This window comes from Crocodylus porosus, unplaced genomic scaffold, assembly GCF_001723895.1.
Source record: "Crocodylus porosus isolate Cpor-Errol unplaced genomic scaffold, CroPor_comp1, whole genome shotgun sequence".
Lineage (NCBI taxonomy): Eukaryota > Metazoa > Chordata > Crocodylia > Crocodylidae > Crocodylus > Crocodylus porosus.
In genome coordinates, this window is record NW_017728886.1 from 205,575,238 (window position 1) to 205,595,464 (window position 20,227).

At 38.6% G+C, this 20,227-nt stretch overlaps 1 protein-coding gene across 1 annotated transcript in view; it reads right to left on the bottom strand.

Annotated features, from left to right (window-relative positions):
- The window catches only part of TOX (thymocyte selection associated high mobility group box), a 301,228-nt gene extending 284,769 nt beyond the window's left edge, over positions 1–16,459 (bottom strand). Inside the window, exon 1 of the mRNA XM_019548450.1 lies at positions 16,260–16,459. Within this exon, the coding sequence (XP_019403995.1) occupies positions 16,260–16,364 (105 nt within the window). The 5' untranslated portion in view covers positions 16,365–16,459. The remainder of the gene's footprint in view (positions 1–16,259) is intronic.
- Between the last annotated feature and the right edge of the window lie 3,768 nt (positions 16,460–20,227).

Consider the following 20,227-nt stretch of genomic DNA (forward strand, 5'->3'; position numbering starts at 1 on the left):
AGCTGCATGTGGCCCACAGGCTGCATTTTGTCCACCAGTCTTACACATACCATAATCCAGAGGATCAACGGTTACCTTCAAAATTAAATGCAGCTATCTGGTCAAAGGATGCTCCAGATCCTAGGTAAACCCAAACACAGGAGATGCCATAATGGAAGGTAGCCCCCATAACTGAATAACTGAGGGTGGACACTAGTGTCTGGTAAAAGCACAGAGTTCTGGTCCTCAGGCATGTAACCCCAGGCATAACACATGGGAAGGCTAGAATGGCTTGTAGCAATGGTACTGGAATCCCAGTTAATCATTTATGCAGCAAAGGGTAAAAGATAGCCCCTTTCGCTCGCAGTGAACCAAGTGTTATTGGACGTGAATTAATTTGTAACCTTTAAAATCACATGTAGGTGTTTTGTCTTCCTTCCTCTTAAGCCAGAGTCCAAAAAACCTCTTCAAGTTTTTAATCACCCCACTACAGCCCCAATATCTTAAGGAAATATATACTTTCAGATACATAATCTTGTACTCCATGTCTTATTTCATTCAGGAATATGAATTTCTGAAAACAGCATATTAAATGAAACTATAACACAAGGTTGCATACAGTAACATTAGCAAGTGCTGTTTTAACACTTTTACTGCAGTGTTCTCTGCTTTATAAAGTTCATTTCAGTAACAGTGTCTTTAAAAGTGCAATGCATTCAACCATATATTTTTAATTTCAAAAATACATTTTTCTTCTCTAAGCTTTTATTGCTACATTCAAAGAAAACCTCCTGATAGTCCACACAGAAAATGTTAAGGGTCAGTGTATCAGCTGTTATAAACTAGTTCCCCTAATTTCACCAGAACTAAATCAAGTTACATAAGCTAACAACAGGGCCCAAAAATTCTAGCATATTAATATAAGCATGCATGAATTACACATTTTTGTAAGAAAAACTATGTTCATACATTGATCTGTAGAAAGATTTGTTAGTTTATAATTGTACATTATAATTATAGGATGCTCTGACTGTGACCTCTCCATTGAGGTTTCATTATAAAAGACTTGTAATCTTTGAGAAATTCTAACACCTCCACTGTTTGCAGCAGGTCTTTGAAATGCAGTGGTAGTAAAGCCACTGGGATAGAGTACTGCCTTTTCTTTTTTTCATCAAATTCTATCGAGGTTTCGCTCAGATATAAACATTAAAAAAATGCTATACCCTGTCTCACACTTGCATTCCTCAGGAAAATTTTGGCAGCATGCCAAAATAATAACTAAAGCTAAGTATGTACAGTTGGCCTTTTGCCACCCCAAAAGCAACAACAGCAGAACGGCCTAAGTAGCTGTAGAGATGATGGGCAACAGGTCTGAGCACCTTACTACCTCCCCAGCCAGAATATGGCTCAAGTGGTCTATCCTCCCCTCTGGAATAACAGACTTCTCCTGAAACTAGAAAAAATAGTTACTGCTGTCTCTCTAATGCAACATTTCCCGTGACTCGTCTGATTGCAACTCCACTTACAGTGAGAGTAGTGCTGTAAACCCCACACAGTTTTTACTATCACTGCAGCCTGCAGTTAAAAGGAGCCAGGGTTGTGCTGCATCTCAGCTGCTCAGAAATAACTGTTCTTTTACCCTCAGTTAAGCCCTGAATAAAACAGGGCTAATGTGTTTCTGTTCAGGTTTTACTCACTGCAGGGTAGGTGCAGACACACAGTTACCACAGAATAGCTGAAGCATGGTTAAGTCATTTTTCCTTGCTAATTAAAAATACAGGGACAATTACTGCTGTTTGCTTGCCCCTATTTATCCCCTGATAAGTGAAAACTTAACTGAAGCAACTCCACCCTATTTTGTTCAGGGTTAAAATCTTTTAGGCCAATTACAGACATTCAGTTTCTATTAGAATTGTCATTCTTCTAGCTGAAACCAGAAGGGTGTAAACGTTCAGGCTCTTTCTCCCAGAGCAATAATGGCCCCTCTCGAAGAAAAATAACCCAGCAGTGAAAAGGGTTAAATCATGCCCAAGACAGTTTATCCTGGGAAACTGAATATCTATGTAATTTCCCCTGGTTTAACTCCTCTTGGGGACCAGAGCGCAGCTAAAGGGCAGGCTCCATGCCTTCCCAAACCTAAGGTCACTCAAGTCTTGGAAACGCATGGGAGCAGTTGCTCCCCTCCCCTCTCAGGGCATTTATACATGTGCTACAGGAGGGGGTGGGGAAGGCACTTCAATTACAGTGGATCTAAGAGCTTCCAGAGCTTTGTTGTATAGTCTGAGTGCTCCCCCCACAACTTCCCTGCACTCCTCTGTACAGGGACAAAGAGCTATTCTCCTGTGGGGGAGAACCAGGAGGGTTCCCACTATGGCAGAATGCCCCCTCCTGCCAGTCAGCTAATTGGTGGGATGGAAGGGCATTGTCCCAGGGCAACCCCCCCCCCAAAAAAAAACACAACCATCTCAGGGCTGTCTGTGGTAGCTACTGCTTCTCAGGAACTGACACTTGACCACCTGCCCCCTTCCCAGGCAGGGGAGAGGACAAGTTGTCAAGTAATGGACTCCCCTAAGGGTAGGGATGGCCCAAGGAGCAGCCCTCCCCAGCTATGAAGCTCTCCAGCCACAGGGCTGGTAAAACATGTGTATAGTTCAGCTCCTGGGCTGTTTTTCTACCAGAAGAAATGTCATCTAGTAGAAAGGAACATCTGTGTGCAGCCTTAAATTAGCTCTAACTTTAGAGTTATTACTGGGCTTCTACTGGAGAGCAGCTGAGGTGTGATAAAACCCATTGTCCTGTTAACTGCAAGCATGGACAGGGAATGGAGGACTCTATAAAACTTAGAACCCCACTCCTACCTGCCACAACCTCCCCTCACAACCCCTAGTTTGGAAACTGCTACTCTAGTGACAGAAATTTGTGCCACAATGTTGAAGTATGGGATCAGACCCTGCTCTAGATGTACAACAAGGATGGATAAATGCAATCCATTCTGTTTGAAGTAACTGCATACAGAAAAGGGTACATTAAAAGAATATTGTTTTTGTTGCACTCAAAAAAGGTTAGGAAATGTTAGACAGTGTTAATTCAAACTTCTTGTGAATGCATACTCAATATAGTATCAACTATATGATCACAGTCTGTTCTACAAGAATCCTGCCTTGTACTGAAAGTACAAGAAAAAAAGAGAATAGAATCAAAGCTCTGTAAGTATCCATAGATGCGGCATTACTGATGTTTTAATGCTTGATTTTACAGTCTACCTAACACTCTTTAACTAAGGTTTTTTATGTACGTATAATTAAGGCAACACAAAGAGTCAAATTCATTTAACGATATCTCCATTGCCTTCACTAGACTTACCCCAAGAAAGGATTTTGTCCATTGTTGTCAGACTGCTAAAATCCTAAACAAAATCCTTATCATGGTAATGATTTTTTTAAAACAATACTACCACAGTTACTACGGTGATTTACATAAATAATTTAGGCGCTAATCTGAAATTACAGGTCTAGGGTGCACACTTCTATCTTTCCAAAGTCACTGAAAGGCTACATTTAATATCTAGCCCATTTCAAAAGACAAACAATGTATGTTTGGAAAAATTCAGTCCCCAACAAATTAGCATCTCAACCTGCAGTATTTACTGAGGCAAAGCTTCTATTAGATCCTGCGTTACCATCCAGTCCATAATACTTAACCAAGGATGGGAAATACATTAAAATTATCTCTAGGACAAAGTTTCACAGAAATTAAAAACATCGAAGTCCCTGATAAATCATGCATTTGAATGGGCCTGGGTAAAAGGGGAGTAACTCTGAAGCTCTATACATAGTATGTTTGGCAGGACTGGAGCCTCAATATGTAGTATGTGTAGAAAGACTTGGTTTAGATTTAAAACACTACTCATTTGTCAATGTTAATGTTTATAACCTTTAGTCCTGAAGGTTCCCAGAAACAGCAGTTTTCAATATATATTTTTGAATGGCAGAGAGAGTGGAGAAGTAATTGGCTGCCTTATGGGCAACAAAATCAAGCAAAACATTTTTAAAATATACTTACAATTTTGAAGTAGCATCATTTAATGACACACATTGTCATTTGCTGCCATTCAAGACCTTTGTAGAAGATTACTTGTGTTTGATCAGAAGCACAATGGGCTTAATGCAAGAGTAACTGGATGAACTTCTATGGCCTGAATACAGGGGATCTAATCCCCAAAACTGGAAAATATAGGAATTGTCTGCACTCTACATTTCCATGCTGTGTGAAAGCACACACCAAGGAGAAACTACATTTAGTTGTAGCTGGGCCTGGATAACAGAGTAAGAATACTTAAGGCAGTGAACACTCCCTCTCAGAGCACTGAGAACCAAAAAACAAAAAACAAAAAAACCAAACCACACAACCTGCATAACTCCTTACTCAAGATTTTAAGTAATGCCTCTATACAAACAATTGGGAATAGAATAGGAGTTCCATTAAAAAGTTTTGTAAGCCAGCATGGCCACTGTGTTTTCCATACTCATATTTTAAATGTAAACATAAAAAAATATGGCAGGTCATGTTTTCTAGTTTGTTTTTGTTTTAAAATAAAATCTGAAATCGATTTAAAACATCACACACAACAGCTGATATTATTGCTGTTAGTAATGGTAAAATTTTGTCTGAAATGCTGTTTTCCTAAGGCAAATGATTAAATGGATTTACCAATGTAACCATATAACAATGTTTTTCTTTTTCTAAAAGAAAAAAATATATAAATGGCCCAATTTTGCTACTGAAGTTAATGGCAAAACCCCACAACTCATCTAAATCCACCACTGATGTGAGTGTTTTGCCTGAATAAAGGCTGTGGACAAGGCCCAATTGGTTTGAGAATGCCCATCACCACGGTATAAAAAAAAGTCTTATGTAAAGATACAAGATACTGAACAACAGTCTGCCTTAGTAAATGTTTCCACTGGCATTATTTTTTTTTAAATGATTTTGTTCAAAGCACTCTTCCAAAAAGTAGAAAGATAAACATATTTCTCTTAGCAAATGACACATGAAAAATACGTTCTGGCAAACTTTGACCAACTTAGAATAAAAATAATTTTACATAATAAAATACTTCTTAATTTTGTTACAACATGTTGTAAACTGATTAAACACATTTTTTCAGAAGAAAAAGTTCTATAACCACAGAATTCTTTTGCTTCAGTCCTCAATTGCATGCACATTTTTTCTCTCCTTGAAAATATATCCATTGCTTTCTTTTTTTTAAGAAGTATTTTTGGCATGGCTGACCTGTGGAGATATGGAGCTAAGCAGAGTCAGTGAATCCACTCACTCTGATATGCACACATGATATGCAATTAAAATCTCCATTCACATTCCTACAAGGTTGTCAATCAAGAGAAAAGCCTTTTTGACAACATTCAGTGAAGCGTACCAACTAACTGCTCAACAGGAACTTAAACAGTAACAGCTTTTGTTACCAGCAAGAATGGATTTTACCAAGATTGGTTTTAGTTGCTAAAGAAATCATTATGTTAAAAATTTTGGGGCTTTTCATTAAAAATGAAAATGTGTCACGAAGCTTTTGTATACAAAGCTATCATATCATGTAATACATGAGAGTTATCGGATATGTGAAAAAAACTAACCATCTTGATTGTAGGAAACAATTTAACCTTTCACTTCTAGAACAATGAACAATGATTACAAGTCAGTATGTTGAAGAAAACAGAAATGTTTTTCTACTTACATTTTGCATCTGTTTGGTATGCATTAGAAAACATCATTTTCAATATTTTAAGGTGTTCAGTGACACCATAAAGCTGGAAAATGCTTCACTATCAAAGTGATCCAGTTCCAATGACTTATTAGCTAAATACTGGTAAATGATGTGAACCAATTGTTGGTATTCAGAACTACCTCAAAAATTGCATTTTAATTTATGAGGCTCTCTAGAAATTATTATGCACATAAAATCTTTTCAGATGAACACAGAAGGTGCCATGGCTATAACTTACAGTTGGTTTTTAAAACCTAATCAAAGAATGTATACCTCATAATAGCATTAGTCTATGTTCAAAGCATAAATCTAAAAAATCAGGGTTCAGTATACATGCACATGCTGTGCTTGTAAATCTGCTGACCTGTGTTTTGAGGAACTTACCTGGGACTACACTTTTAAATCATGTAAATACTAGCAGATATTGAAATATTTGCCTTTTTATTTATCATAGTCTGTAACTGAAGAGAGAGCAGATGCATCCTGACTATTAACAGTCATGACAAATTGCCTTACTAATGAATGTTACACACTGAAAGTGCCATAACCGATTAAACTACAATTTTCCACTACCAGATAGAGAGAGACTTGGGAACTCCAGCAGTGGACAACTCTGATGTTCTGCCAACAGGCCTTCAGGGCACAGTGTGGTATTTAGAAAAACACACTATAAATTCCATATGAATATATTCTAAAAGACTATGTGTATACAACAGGTTTTAAAGAACATTAGATGAAACAGCTTAGGTTTGTAGCTGATGAGCCATATAAAATGGATGTGTTTTAACAATTTTACTATCATTACAAAGCTGTGTTAAAGAATATTCCTATTGGGTTTTTCCAGCCCTCCTGTCCCCCCTTCCGAAACATTGCTTGTGCTTTGCATTTCACATAAAATCTTTCTTTTGTCAGTCTCTTTGTTGGTGCAAAATTGGCAGCAGTTCAAATTCAAAGTACTCCTATTCATTTACTGACCATTAAACCAATGTCATTCTAGTTCACATCAGCCAGAGAGCTAAGCTCTAAAAAACATAAAAGGCTTGCTTCACCACTGACGAATAATGTGTACATTTTTACAGAGCTTAAACCTTAATGCTTTGCCTGAAACTAACAATACAGTATATCTTATCATTCCTTTTTCACAAGCAGGCAGCTGCTGAAACGCTTGCCACTTCAAAATATCAATTGCTTGCCAGAGTTGTCCTCAACACACCCTGTCAAACTCATGTATATTGTGCAAAGAAAATGGTGCAGGACTGAAAGCTAGAAATTCTGTCAAATTCTGCTGGAAGGGTATGATGTGCAAAGAACAACATATGACAACCATAGAGACTACAAACAATAGCAGCAAAGCTAGACACTACATATATCACAACTGTGCCTGTACATATTTTAATGTATTTATTTTATATTTAAAGCATGACAAATGTACCACTGTAGACTATGTGCTACACAAAATAGAAACCCTTCAGCTATTTAGGCTTTTTCATTTCTCTTCATGATGAAAACATAGTTGAATTTCTCTGCCCTCTGAACATTTGTTTGTAAATCAGACAGCAAAAAAACCCATAAGGTTTTCAAAATGAGTAACAGAAAACAAAAGACAATATGCTTCAAGATGAGAAAATGATATTTTGTTCAGTTAACACTTTTTGCTCCTCTCTGAGGAGCCATAGTCAGGGTTACCTTAAATACTATCTGAGGCTATGCTAGAGAAATACAGTATCACTGTGCCCATAAATTACAGTATACCTAATTTTAATGCAGATAAGTGCTGGCCTATTGATTTGCATGTTTCCTTGGCAAAATGGAAATCCCATGTGATATGCTCTTTGTCTGTAGAAAATACATTTTGAAAAAACCTTTATGAATATACCAATCTATGCCAAAAGGGAAAATGTAAGAAATAAATAGGTTGATAATAAGTCATACATGAAGCCTGAAGACAAGTGAGGCCTGTGTGTACATGTGTGTGTGTAATGCACACATGCATGCACACACAGTTTTCACACACTTCATTATGGGTTTTTTAAGGGGCCCTGCCTACTAAAGTGCTTACCCCAAGAACTTTAAATTAAATGAGGAAAAATGAATGTTATTAAATTATCCAACACAACTAGTAAATCATAAAGGTGACCATAGATATACTAATTTTAAAGCAACCACAGACTACTGAAATAGAAAAAAATATTTATGAGGGATGATTAGTATTAATCTACCCACAGTCCAACTTAAGGTGCAAAACCTTAAGTGTAAGTTTCATCTAGTGTCATTAACTGATATAATGCTACCTAAAATGAATAGACATGCTTTTAAGGTGTTAATAAATATTTTGGAAAGAGAATAGGTGTTTTAGGTGCTTGGGGGTGCTGACCTTTGCTGTGTTTATTAGTGGGACAATGATGCATTATTAACACACAGCAGCTGTACCTGAACTGCTGCCATGAACATAATAGCCTTTTATAGCCATCAGGGGAGTGAGATAGGAGGCCTTTATTAACCACTAGACATGATTAGCACATTATGTGAACTTTAGTAGGCAAATTATCTCTTATTGAAATATAATGTTGGTTATAACTAATTGTAAACATGATTTAAAAAAAAAAACTTCCCAATGCAAAACTAAGTTTCACTGTCATTTGGAAATCATTGGCTAGCAAGCTACAAAAAAGTGAAGTGTTCCTTCTGCTCAATCTACTAAAACAACTATGTCTTAAAGATTGAATCTACCAAGGTAAATCTATCAAAGTAGAAAGGTTTCATTCTAATTTTAGATATAAAACAAAATATATAAATGAACTGTTTCCAACATAAGTAACACTTTTAACAAAAAAATCTGTGTGTGTGCGTGTGTGTGTATGTGCATGTATAAAACAGATCTTATATATCTGCTTGTAATCTTAATATATTACTATATTATGTTATATATTATAATTTGCAATATTTATATTATATATTGGTATACATATGTGTTCTATTAAGATTACACTCATTTCTTAAAAAGATTCATTTTGAGTAATTTTTAAGAGTTTACTTGAAAAAGTAATACTATAATTTACTCCAAAAAAAACTTAATTTTGGGAAAGGGATCTCATTAGCCATAGCAACTGAACACAGCACAGAGTCCATTATGAACAGTCTTTCATGCCCTAGTAGACAGTCATTAACATAAAATAAATCATTAGCTTTGATATGGAGCTTCTACTGTCTGCAGGTTTCTATGACTAATGTTCATAACTGCATTTACCAAAGGATATATTATACTATTTGAAAGGTTACCTTCCTATTTTATTATGTATACCTTTTCATTACTTATTTTTCTGATACAAAATGGTGTACACGTAAGTAAAAATATTTTCTGCTTTATATAGACACAAACAAAATGTTTCAGCCTAAAACTGCTATATTAACAGGTAATTCATGCCACAACACAGGCTTTAATAAGTCTATTTGGTGTTTTGTTTTCTTTAAAGTACACAGTATGTATATAGAGAATGAAACAAGTATACATCTACTTTTATTTTGTGGCAGTAATCGCCTGTATATATCATCAGCTTCATGCCACTAACATCATAACCTCTGACAGTCAGAAGGGTGGATATCACGTTCAAAGTTTGGGAGATATTTTTTTGTATAAGCAATACGGAAGTGGGCTCCAGAACGGCTACCCTCAGAAAGGTACATTTAATAACAATTGGAGCGACTCTTCCTGAACCTTTACATCCATACAAACATCTGTAACACTATTAAAAGTCAAAAAAGTCTTACCGAGAAATTCACTCTCTTTGTTTACCTATCCCACCTGTACCTTTAAAAAAAGCCAAAAAATTATCTCTACCAATCAATAGTGGCATGACTGGCTAACAGTCAGGATGCAAATGCTTAGGTAATCTGACATTTTCCTGGACGTAACCTGGATTTGTCAGATGTTCAGGTAATTCAAGTGTGTTTTGTGACTTGGAAAGCCATGTGTTTCTTAGGAGGAAACTATACTATCAAAGTCTCTCTCAATCTACTGGCAGCCAATCAAGACGCAGTAATCCAACAGTTGAAGAAAAGTACTTATTTATATTGTACATACAAATTAAAGTTCAGACACAAATAGCAATAGATCAAAACTATTAGATTCAAATATTAAAAATAAACTATATGGTATAAAACAAAGAGGGCAAGAGAACACCATCAATATTAAAGGTACCATTAACTTTGTCATAAAAACAATTTAGATGTGAAGATATCATTCCAAATCAGAAAATAACATTAAATCAAGCTTTTGGTTTATTTATGTCCAACTGATTAAGCCTGATTAACATGAAAAGGAGATATTGGGAGAAAGTAAAGATGAAAAGAAATTTGCTTCTCAGCAACTGCTGCTCTGGAAAGCAGTTTTCGTTGCTGTTGTTGCTGACACCATGCAATCAGTGCCTAACCATAGAATATTACAATGTTGCCATTTTCAAACTAAATGCTGTAGGGGAAAATGTTATGACCAAGAAAATCTCATTCAGGTTAATGTGAATTCCATGTCTTAAAGTATCACGAAAGTGCTGCTATAATTAACAGTCTGTTGCCACTTCCATTATAAACTGCTAAGAAACATGGTTTATAACTCAGCTTTTTTTAATGAGAAATTATTCCTTGGGCAGAAAACTGGTACATGGGTTGTATAACAACTACAAAATGTTCAACTTGATTAGGGTAGATTTAAATTGAGCTTTTTATTATGTGTGGCCCACATTAGATATCCACAGAGTATGTGCCTGTATCACACAAAGAAAAAATTGCCCCTAAAAGTAACCACTTCAGAAACTACAGGCTGACTGGACCTGAAGACTCTCCTCTCACCACTAGAAAAGATACTTTCAGGTCAAGTTTACGTCATACTGGCAGAGCAGCTATTAGCACCACTGTCAATGCTCTCTTTTGGGCTGGGCATCAATATAGGATTTCAGTCTCCAGAAAAAAGGCATACAGGCTATCACAAAAAAAAAACATTTGCTCAGCTGGAAAGTCAAGTATAAGAATGAAGTGTTAAATACTGTCCATTTTCACATGCTTTCAAGGAAAGGCCAGATTTTTAAAAAGTTTGCAAGAATGTAGAGGCGTTATGCAGCCTTCTTGTAAACTGCTGAGTGCCAAAACCCTCCCTGATGTCAATACAAGTAAAGACTGTCCAGTTCCTCACAGGATCAAGCTCTTAACAAGGATGTGACTTTAGGTATGTCTTAAATTTAACAAAAGCACCAAAAAACTTGATTGCATTTAACTTTATTCTGTTCCTAATTGGGCACACCCAACCTTGAGCTCCTTTAACTTTTTATCTACAGACCTCAAAGACCAGTATTTTAAAGGCAACATTCCAGTGATAAATACATTTTGTAGTGAAATGACAAAATGCTGAGAGGCTTCTAAGGGTGCAGGATGTTTGTCAAAACAGAATATAGACTGTTCATGATTTAAAAATATGGCAGGAGAAAGTTTCTTCAAAAGTCCACATGTAAAATGTTTCCTATATACAAAATCACAACCATGTATTTTCTGAAATACTGGAACCCAGGCAGACATATTTGACATTTACATACAACTCATAATCTACATTCCAGAATCTAATCATCTTTACAAAAGAAGTTCATTTCACTTTCTTAACATGTGGCATTTCTCTGAAACTCAGTACAAGGCTTTAAGCTCTAAAAATCAACAATAGATGAAAATACCATCATGCTTGTTTAATCTTCTAAGAAACACCAACAAAAATTAAGTGTGATATAGTAGGTGTTGAAACAGTTGTCTGAAGGGAAAAAAATCTAAAATAAAGGCGTGGATCTGCTTACCCACGATTATTCAAAAACTCTAAAATCCCTTTAAAAATTCTATTCCATGTTCCTAACATTTAGGAATTTCAGAACATAGTAGATGGTTGGTGAGCTAACATCAACAAAGTAGACTTTTGAAATACATAGTTGTGGGACATTTTGCACAGGAGACTATCTATGTTGTAGTTAGGCCTCATAAAATAAAATAGTATAAAATACTGTAAATATGTTTGTCTACTGAAGTCAAATTCCTAACAAGACTCTTTTATGCTTATAAAATAATACCTATCTTTTCCACTGTTTTCATGGTTACAGTGCCTTTTCATTTTGTTTAGTCTTTGATTTTTATTGTTTCATTTATACCCTGCTCTCTCTCTCTTTTTAAACAACTATATTCTAACTCTGTAATCAGGCTTGTTTTTCCTGATTGCATTGACAATTACCAGTGAGAACAGAGAGGATGAGTTGTAGATTTCTTTATTTTGAATTAGCTAGCAAATCATAGAAGAATCCAGTGCACAATTCCGCAAGCCTAACCATTGGGAGCAGTAAAGACCATTATTTTCTCTCCTACTGTTGGCAGGGGTCAGCATCCCTGTCATTAGCAGTGTCAAAATATAATTATATTACTGCTCTTTATAGGAACAGATACTTAACCAAACATAAAAAACACCACAGAGTTGTAAATATGAAAACTTTTCTTACAGTACTTACTGAAACAGTATTTGGAGATGATAGTAGAGGAGGAAACCAGAAGGAATACTATTGCTGTGTAGGTACATATATTGAACTGATGATCTGACATCTCCAAAAAGAACAAAACCCAAGATAATATTCTACTACTTAATTTGGACAGTGTGATCATCAAACATGATTTTTTTTTTTGTAACACGCAGTTCAACTAAAAGATAATGTTACTTAAAATAGCTTTCAGTTGAATCAACCACTCTTATTAGCCTATAAATGTCAGAAATTCAATTATGTTTCAAGTTTCAAGAAGTAAAGTTACCCCAATTCTAAATCTGTCTGTCCAGCCTATGAGTTCTACTATGTTATTTCAAAGCTGACCTATATACAGCAGCATACCATCCATTCTGTCTGTTTGTACAAGAGATACCTCACACAGTTGCCATAACCAACATTGTTTGCATTGTTCTCTCACTTTTCTCCCTCCATGGGATATGTGATAAAAACAGGAAAAGTCAGCATAGTGATATATGCAAAACATAATGTGCTTGAACAGTAAATAAAGGAACAGAAGTCTAAACTGTTTAGAATACTATTTTAAGTTGATAAAACAAAGATCTAAGCAGTCTTTGAAACAAAGACTGCCACTTGAAAAGCAGCAAAGATGGGACAGTGAATCCACATTATTGCATTTTCTTTCAAGAAAACATCACTATACCGATTGTTTCTGACCACAGACATACATACCAAATACAATTCAAATGTTTATATTTTTGAACTGCTGACTGATATGCCATTAAAAAGTATCTGTTCTTTAATAAAAGAAAAGTTATAGGAGCATTTATAAAACTTCATTGTCCCTATTTGAGGAACACATTCTAAATTAACAGAAGTTTAAACAGAGTAAGCACATCGCAGATGGAAAAAAGTTAATAAAAAATCTTTACCATTTATCTTTAAAAAACACAGAATTAAGGGGCTAAATCCAGCAGTCAGTACCCAATCAAAACTTCCACTGACTTCAAAGGGAACAGGATCCAGCCCTGAATGAGGATTTCAGTGTTCAGCCCAAGGTAAATGACACCAAACAAGACCAAACCATCATCCTTCTCTGGAACATTTGTCAATCACTCTCACAATGAATACTTTTGCATTTAGAGATTAACTGTTAAACAGACCACCAAGCTTACTGAAGACAAAATTCTATGGGCCTCTGCCTGACACTGAAAACTCTCATCATGAAAATGAGCGACAAATAAATATTTTTCATACTACTGAATAATTACAACAGAGTAGACAAGATTTTGCAGCAATGTTAATCATGCTGATTGGAGGGACTGAGGGTAGAGGTAGAAAATGAAATATCCAGTAACTGCATGCCTCTCAGGGGCCTAACAAGCCTACTCAAGTCCATTTAATGCAATCCATGACCAGTGTCCAAGACAGTGATGGAGAGATGTGTTCCTCCTGAAATCGGTATCTTGCATGTAAAATTTCCAGAATGTTGTTTCCAAGCAGAAAATGATGCCTTGTGTCATGTATTTTAAAATACATTATCAGTCCAGAATAAGTTAAATAGAAGAACTGCAACTTGTCTACAGAATGAGTGCCTCATCTGCATTTAAAAAGAACAGTTTGCTCCTTCATACATGGCATGACTTAAAAAGGAGCTTCAACCAGCTAGTAAAGAAATTCTGAAAATGACTTTCTAAATTAATTTATTCGATTTGCAGTGCAACCCACCAAAATGATTTAAAGCACTTAATTGGAAAATGATTTAATATATTAAAGTAATTCCTGATTTTCCAAAGCATTTAACTTTTAAATTAAATCTAGCCCACTATCTCAAGAATGATGAGAGAAATGTGTATTCAAGTCATTACCTTCTTTTTGAAGCTTTAAATCAACTGATACGTTTAATAACGTTTGTCCGGTTTCATTGCCAAATCAGTCTTCAGATACTTGGTGCTTGTGCCTTTAATTCTACCCCAGGCTTCTTATAGGCCAACATTTGAAGGTTACAATTTACAATAAAAGGGAATACGGAAAACATTTTCTGTGGCAAGTCAGAAACAAAAGTTGTACCTCGGTTATCACTATGAGCAGTTAAAAGGTAACACATGCACTCTTGCATGCAGCTGGTCCATTCCCACTATACAAAGTTCTCACTTTTCCCAAACTTCTCCTCATCTGTGGGGCAGCCTGTAGGGATACTGCAAAACATGACTGCTACCAGCAACTGTACCATCCACAGACATCCATCACAAAGGACCAGCTTTATCCCTGAATTCTTTAACCTGAATTCTGGTGAGAACCAGAGAGTTACACTAAGGATATATTTGGTCTTTCTTTTCTTTTTCCTTTTTTTTATGGTGTGAATGCTAGGTTAGACCATGCTGGACTTTTTTCTGGAAACCAGGGGTACTTTGTCCCAGAGCTTCAGCATCCATTTTTAAATCAGATACATTTTATCTGATTGTTGACTTTTATTCCTGAATCTATGGAGCCGCTGGCTCTAAATATCTGTATGACATGCGAAACCAGCATGACAATGGACAAGCACACAACACAGCAGTGTGTTCCAGTGAGTTTCAATGCCCCTCAATGGGACTGCACTAGGCATCTTGCCCGTTCAAGAGGGTGCGCTGCAGAGGCTGGGTGGCAACAAGCGGGCACAGAACAATCCGAAAGAACCAGTCCTAATGCAAGTCTCCTTGCTGACTAACAAGCAGCAGAGTTTAGGCTACAAAAACATCTGCTGCAGCTTGCAACAACAGACTTCCAAGCCAGATTTTAAACAAACGCGTGAAACTCACAGGTTTAAACAAATCTTTATAGAAGTGCTTGTTCACAGCTTTCTCCCCTGGTGGGGGTGTGCTCAAGGAGTGCTCTGGGTAGCTCACACCTCCTGATGATTTCTTATGGCCAGAATATTATTCATGTGCAAAGCCATTCCACAACAGCAGAGAAAGTGCAGATCATGCATAAAATACCAGCTGGCTCATGCCACAAGAGAGGGTAACAATGGAAAGAGCCCTAGCCTCTTGTTCATGGGCAAAAGTAATGCAAAGTGCTCCAGGATCACAGCAGCAGAGTGCAAGAAAACCCAGTGCCCAGGTTTCTTGCAAATAATACCAGCCTGCTTTGTAATTCCTCCTTCTCCCAGCCTCTTGCCCTCAACTTCTCTCTTCTATTTACAGCGATTTAAGCAAGCTGCAGGGGGATGAATAATGCACATGCACAGCCAGTGCAAAGTTGATCTTCTGGGCTCCACAAACTTGTCACTCTTTTGATTTTGTACAACCCCTCCCTATCACATTGCTAAATGCTGGCTTTTGCCAAGGCTTTGACACATGAACTGAAGAGCACACATTGGGAATTCTGCCTTTTTTTTTTAAAGGAAAAATCAGAGTTTGTTTGCAAAGGTGATTTTGTTTTTTTGTTTCTAATAAAGGGAGCAGGCAACCTGGGGATGTCTCCCACATGGGCACCCCTTTTCACCTTGTTTCTCAGAAAGCAACGGTGGGAATAGCAACTTAAAGACTTCAGCTGGGGAAAGAGGTTACATACACACACACACACAGCAACAACAAAAAATTACTTGGTGCACCAAGAATTACTGCACAACACGCCCGCCCCCAAACTATTCTGGGGTTTTATTTTAAGACTCCTTCCACAAGAGACAGAGAAACAGATACACCCCTGGGTTGGCTCCCAGCAAGAAAGGTAGGACTGGAGCAAACGCTGTTTACTCTTTCCCCCTGCACCATAGGGGCATCTATCTAGGACCCCCCCCCCCCGGGGGGCTTGCTTGAAATACAGCACTGCCCTACTGAAAACAAACATGAAACCCCCTCCGACAGCGCTTTGGGGTAGCTGCTTTTGCCTGCATGTGCAGCCTGCTAAGACAGAGCTCCCCATTCATGCAACAACAACACAACAGGCACACAACCAAGAACACTGAGCAAACACCTCGAAGAAAACAAAACACGAGTCACCTTGTTGCAATAGTAGGGGTCCAGGCAGGGAGAAGGTCCCAGGCAAGGAGTATCAGGAGCGGCTGCAGGCTGTGGTGGCGGTGGTGAATAAAATCTTACGTCCATTGCACTAAAACATCAAGCAAACTCCTTTCCCCCTCCCCGCCTTTTTTTTTTTTTGTTTGGTTTTGTTGGACACCCCTCTCTCCTGGTGTATGGGTGTGTGTATGTGAGTGAGAGAGAGAGAGAGAGAGAGAGAGAGAAAGGGTGAGTGTGTGTAGATGCAAAATAAAATAATAAAAAAACAACAAGGTTGAGGAGGCTCAGAAAGAGGTGCCTGAGTTTAGGAGTGAAAGAAACACCTTCCCTGCCTCACATCCGTTTGTGGTTTTGCAAAGAAGAAGAAAAAAAAGAAAGAGAGAGAAAAAGAAGAAAAAAAACCTCTGCCAAAAAAGCACCAATGTGCAGCTGTCTGCAAGAGAAACAACAAGCCCTCCTTCTTCTCCTAGAGCAGGGCAGGTAACTTGGAGTACTTATTGTTTTCCCCACACACACGCAACTGGGCTCGCTCGCTCTATTTGGATTCTCGGAGTTGGTGCCTCTCTCTTTCTTTCTCTTTCTTGTCTGCTGGATTTGTGGTTTTATTTGGGTGCTGCTTTATTTTCTTTTCTCCACCTTGAGAAGTGGGGAAGGGAGGAAAACAAAACAAAAAATAATAATAATAATCAAAAAGCGACTGCCCGCCCAGGGAGGGAGGGGGGCAGAGACGAAGGCGCTGCGCGCGGAATGGCTGCCCCGCGCCGCTGCCTGGGCGGAGGAGGAGGACGAGCAGAGGGACGCGGTACGGTGCGCTCCGCTCCCGGACTCGCGGCTCCCTCCGCTTCACACAAAGGGGCTGGCGAGTAAAGGGCCATTTGCGGCCGCCGCGGCCGGGGCTAGGAAGGCAGAGAGAGGGCGCTGCAGCACCCCCCGCCCGCTGCTCCCTCCCCTTCCTTCCCATCCCGCCTCCGCCCTCCCCCCAGCCTGCCCGACCCCTGCTAGTTACTATGGTACCTCCTCAGTGCAGCGCGGCGCGGCGGCAGCGGCGGCGGCTGGCCGGACCTGAGGAGCCAGAGGAGGAGGGAGGGGGCAGGAGCGGGAGCGGGAGCGGGGGAGGGGGAGGGAATCAAAGCCGGGGGAACACAAAGGGATGCCACTCGTGGGACTTGAGAAAGAGGGCTCCCAGCTTTCTAGTGCTGGCACAGTCTCTCCTGTGTGGCCTTGGCCAACTCACTTTAACTTTGTCCTGGCTGTCTCAGATTCTCCTGTGTGGCCTTGGCCAAGTCACTTTATTTACCATTGTCCTGGCTGTGTCACAGACTTTCCCGTGTGGCCATGGCCAAGTCATTTTATCCAACTTTGTTCTGGCCGTGTGACAGGCTCTCCTCTCCATGTGACAGGCTCTCCTGTGCGCCCTGCCCTAAGTCACTTTATCTAACTTTGTCCTGGCTGTGTCACAGACTGTCCTGCATGGCCATGGCCTAGTCAATTTATCTTCATCTGTGCCTCAGTTTCCCACCTCTAACACAAAGACAATGGTGCTTCCTCATCTGAAAAAGATACATCCAGCAGCGGCTGCCCATGCACATACTCTCAGGATGGGGGTGCACCTGGTGATGCTGTCAGTTTTGTCCTTGGGGTTGCCTTTCTAAGGCCCCAGCTTGCGATGTAAGTGTAAAAAAAGAGATGCTCTCAGTCCACATTTGTAAAGTAAAAGTCTAGATTTCACCACTGCAGAAATGTGCTGACAGAGGTGACCCAAGTGCATGGCTCAGCCAACAGTAGTCAAAAAGAAAAACCCCAACGGACTATTTTTAAAATATCTTACACATTTTGGAGCTTGACTTATTTTTGAACACTTGGGGTTGGCACCAAACACGTCCATATTTACAGTAGGCAGGTAGATAAGGGTACAAAGTTTAAAGAGGAAGTGAGGAATTAGGAAGCAGGGAAAGTATCAAAACTGAGAAGGAAGAGGAACAAAAGTAGTTAGAAAGAAAAATGAGGGGGAGAAAAGTTAGAAGCATGAATAGAGGAAAGGCAGATGGATGGGGGGGAAAAAAAGAGGTAAAGGAGGGGAAACGGGAAGAAGAGGAATTTGAAGGTCACCCTGAGTAGATCCCAGTGGTTTTCTGTTGGATGACTGGGAGTTTTAGTGAAGAACAGGCAGATTATAAAGTAATACTAAACTGTAAGTGGAAGGATACAGGAAAGACAATTTTAGTAGATGTAAACATCACTGCAAAGCTAGAGATTTAAGATGGAAAAAAGGAACATGTCTTACTGGTTACTCGTTTAAAAAAAAAACTATTGACCTACACACAGATAAGCCTTGATGATCATTTCTAACGCGAGGGTGATGTTTACATTTACCAAATGCTCATATGATCATTTACCTTCATAAGATGTACAGAGTCCAAAGTACTTTTACAACTGTATGGACTTTTATGAACAAGTTTTCCACAAAAATTTCTTAGAAATGTTGAAAATAAGAAACTAAAATAAATGTTTCAAAATATTTGTTGGAATTTTAAGTGAAAAATCATGATCGCTAAATAAACAAAACAGGGTATATTATAAAAACCATTGATTTCTATTTAGTGGTTCAAACATTTTCATATCTCGAAGATTACATTAAGATAGGGATTGTGTTATGGCTTGCCTCTACATCCAGTTCCCTTTCCTATTAGGCACTGTAAAGCTTAGTTGGTAAGAAATACTTAGGGTAATATTAAAGAGACACTAGATAAAAAAAGGGCCTGAAGCTAGGGGATTTTTTTTTTTAGTTTAGTTTAATTAATTAAAAATATCTGGCTATCTTCTATGTTGGCAACTCCCTCAATTACTTAAAGTCTTGGGATATTAGCTGATGTTCTTAAATCTCCATCTCCTGGCTTCATGTGATAAAGAAAGCATCTCAGCTTTCATTTTCTAAATAAAGTTTTTAGACCTTCAGGCTATGGAGAAAAGCTTGAAAATGTGATCCAAACACACCCTAAATGCTCAATGCCAGAAAGCCAACAAAAGAACCCAATATTATTTTAGAAGAATGTACCCGTTTTCTGGGGCTTAACTCGTGATTTTAGAACACTTGGGATGGGTAATACTGAGAGCAGAAGCATTCTAAACTAGGCCACATATTGAAGGAGTGGCAGATGTTTCCTATGGTAAATGGCTAGTCTGTAAACTATATAGTCTGATAAAGAGAATCAGAGACAGACTGCAAGCTTTGTGGAAAATCACCTCTAGAGAGAAGTTACTGTAATGTAGAAGTTGTGGTTTATCTTTCTGGTTTGTTGTGGAGAAAAAGAGTAGTGATATTGATAAAAGTTTCTCTAGGTCACTGATGCAGAGGTGAGTGAATATACAAGTGATAAAAGAGGAAATGATGCAAGAAGCAGAATAGGTTTTAACATATTTATCTGAATAGATTTCATAGACATTCGGGCTAGAAGGGACCCTGGACGATCATTGAGTCCAGCCCCCTCCCCAGGGGCAGGAAGTCAGCAGGGATCATAGGATCCCAGCAAGATAAGCATCCAAATGTGTCTTGAAGGCATTCGGAGTGGATGCTTGAACCACCTCCAGCAGCAGTCTATTCCAAACCTTGGGGGCTTGGATAGTGAATAAGTTCTTTCTTATCTCCAGCCTGAATCGGTCATGGTGGAGTTTGTGACCGTTCGATCTTGTCATCCCTTGGGGGGCTCTTGTGAACAGACGTTCCCCCAGATCCCGATGAGCACCCCTGATAAATTTATAGGTGGCCACCAGATCACCCCTGAGCCTGCGCTTTTCCAGGCTGAATAGCCCCGTTGCTCTCAGCCTCTTATATCATAAGGTCTGTTTTCCTGACCTCTGATCATGCGCATGGCTCTCCTCTGCACCCTCTCAAGCTTCTCCACATCCTTTTTGAATTGTGCAGCTGAAAACTGGACACAGTACTCCAGCTG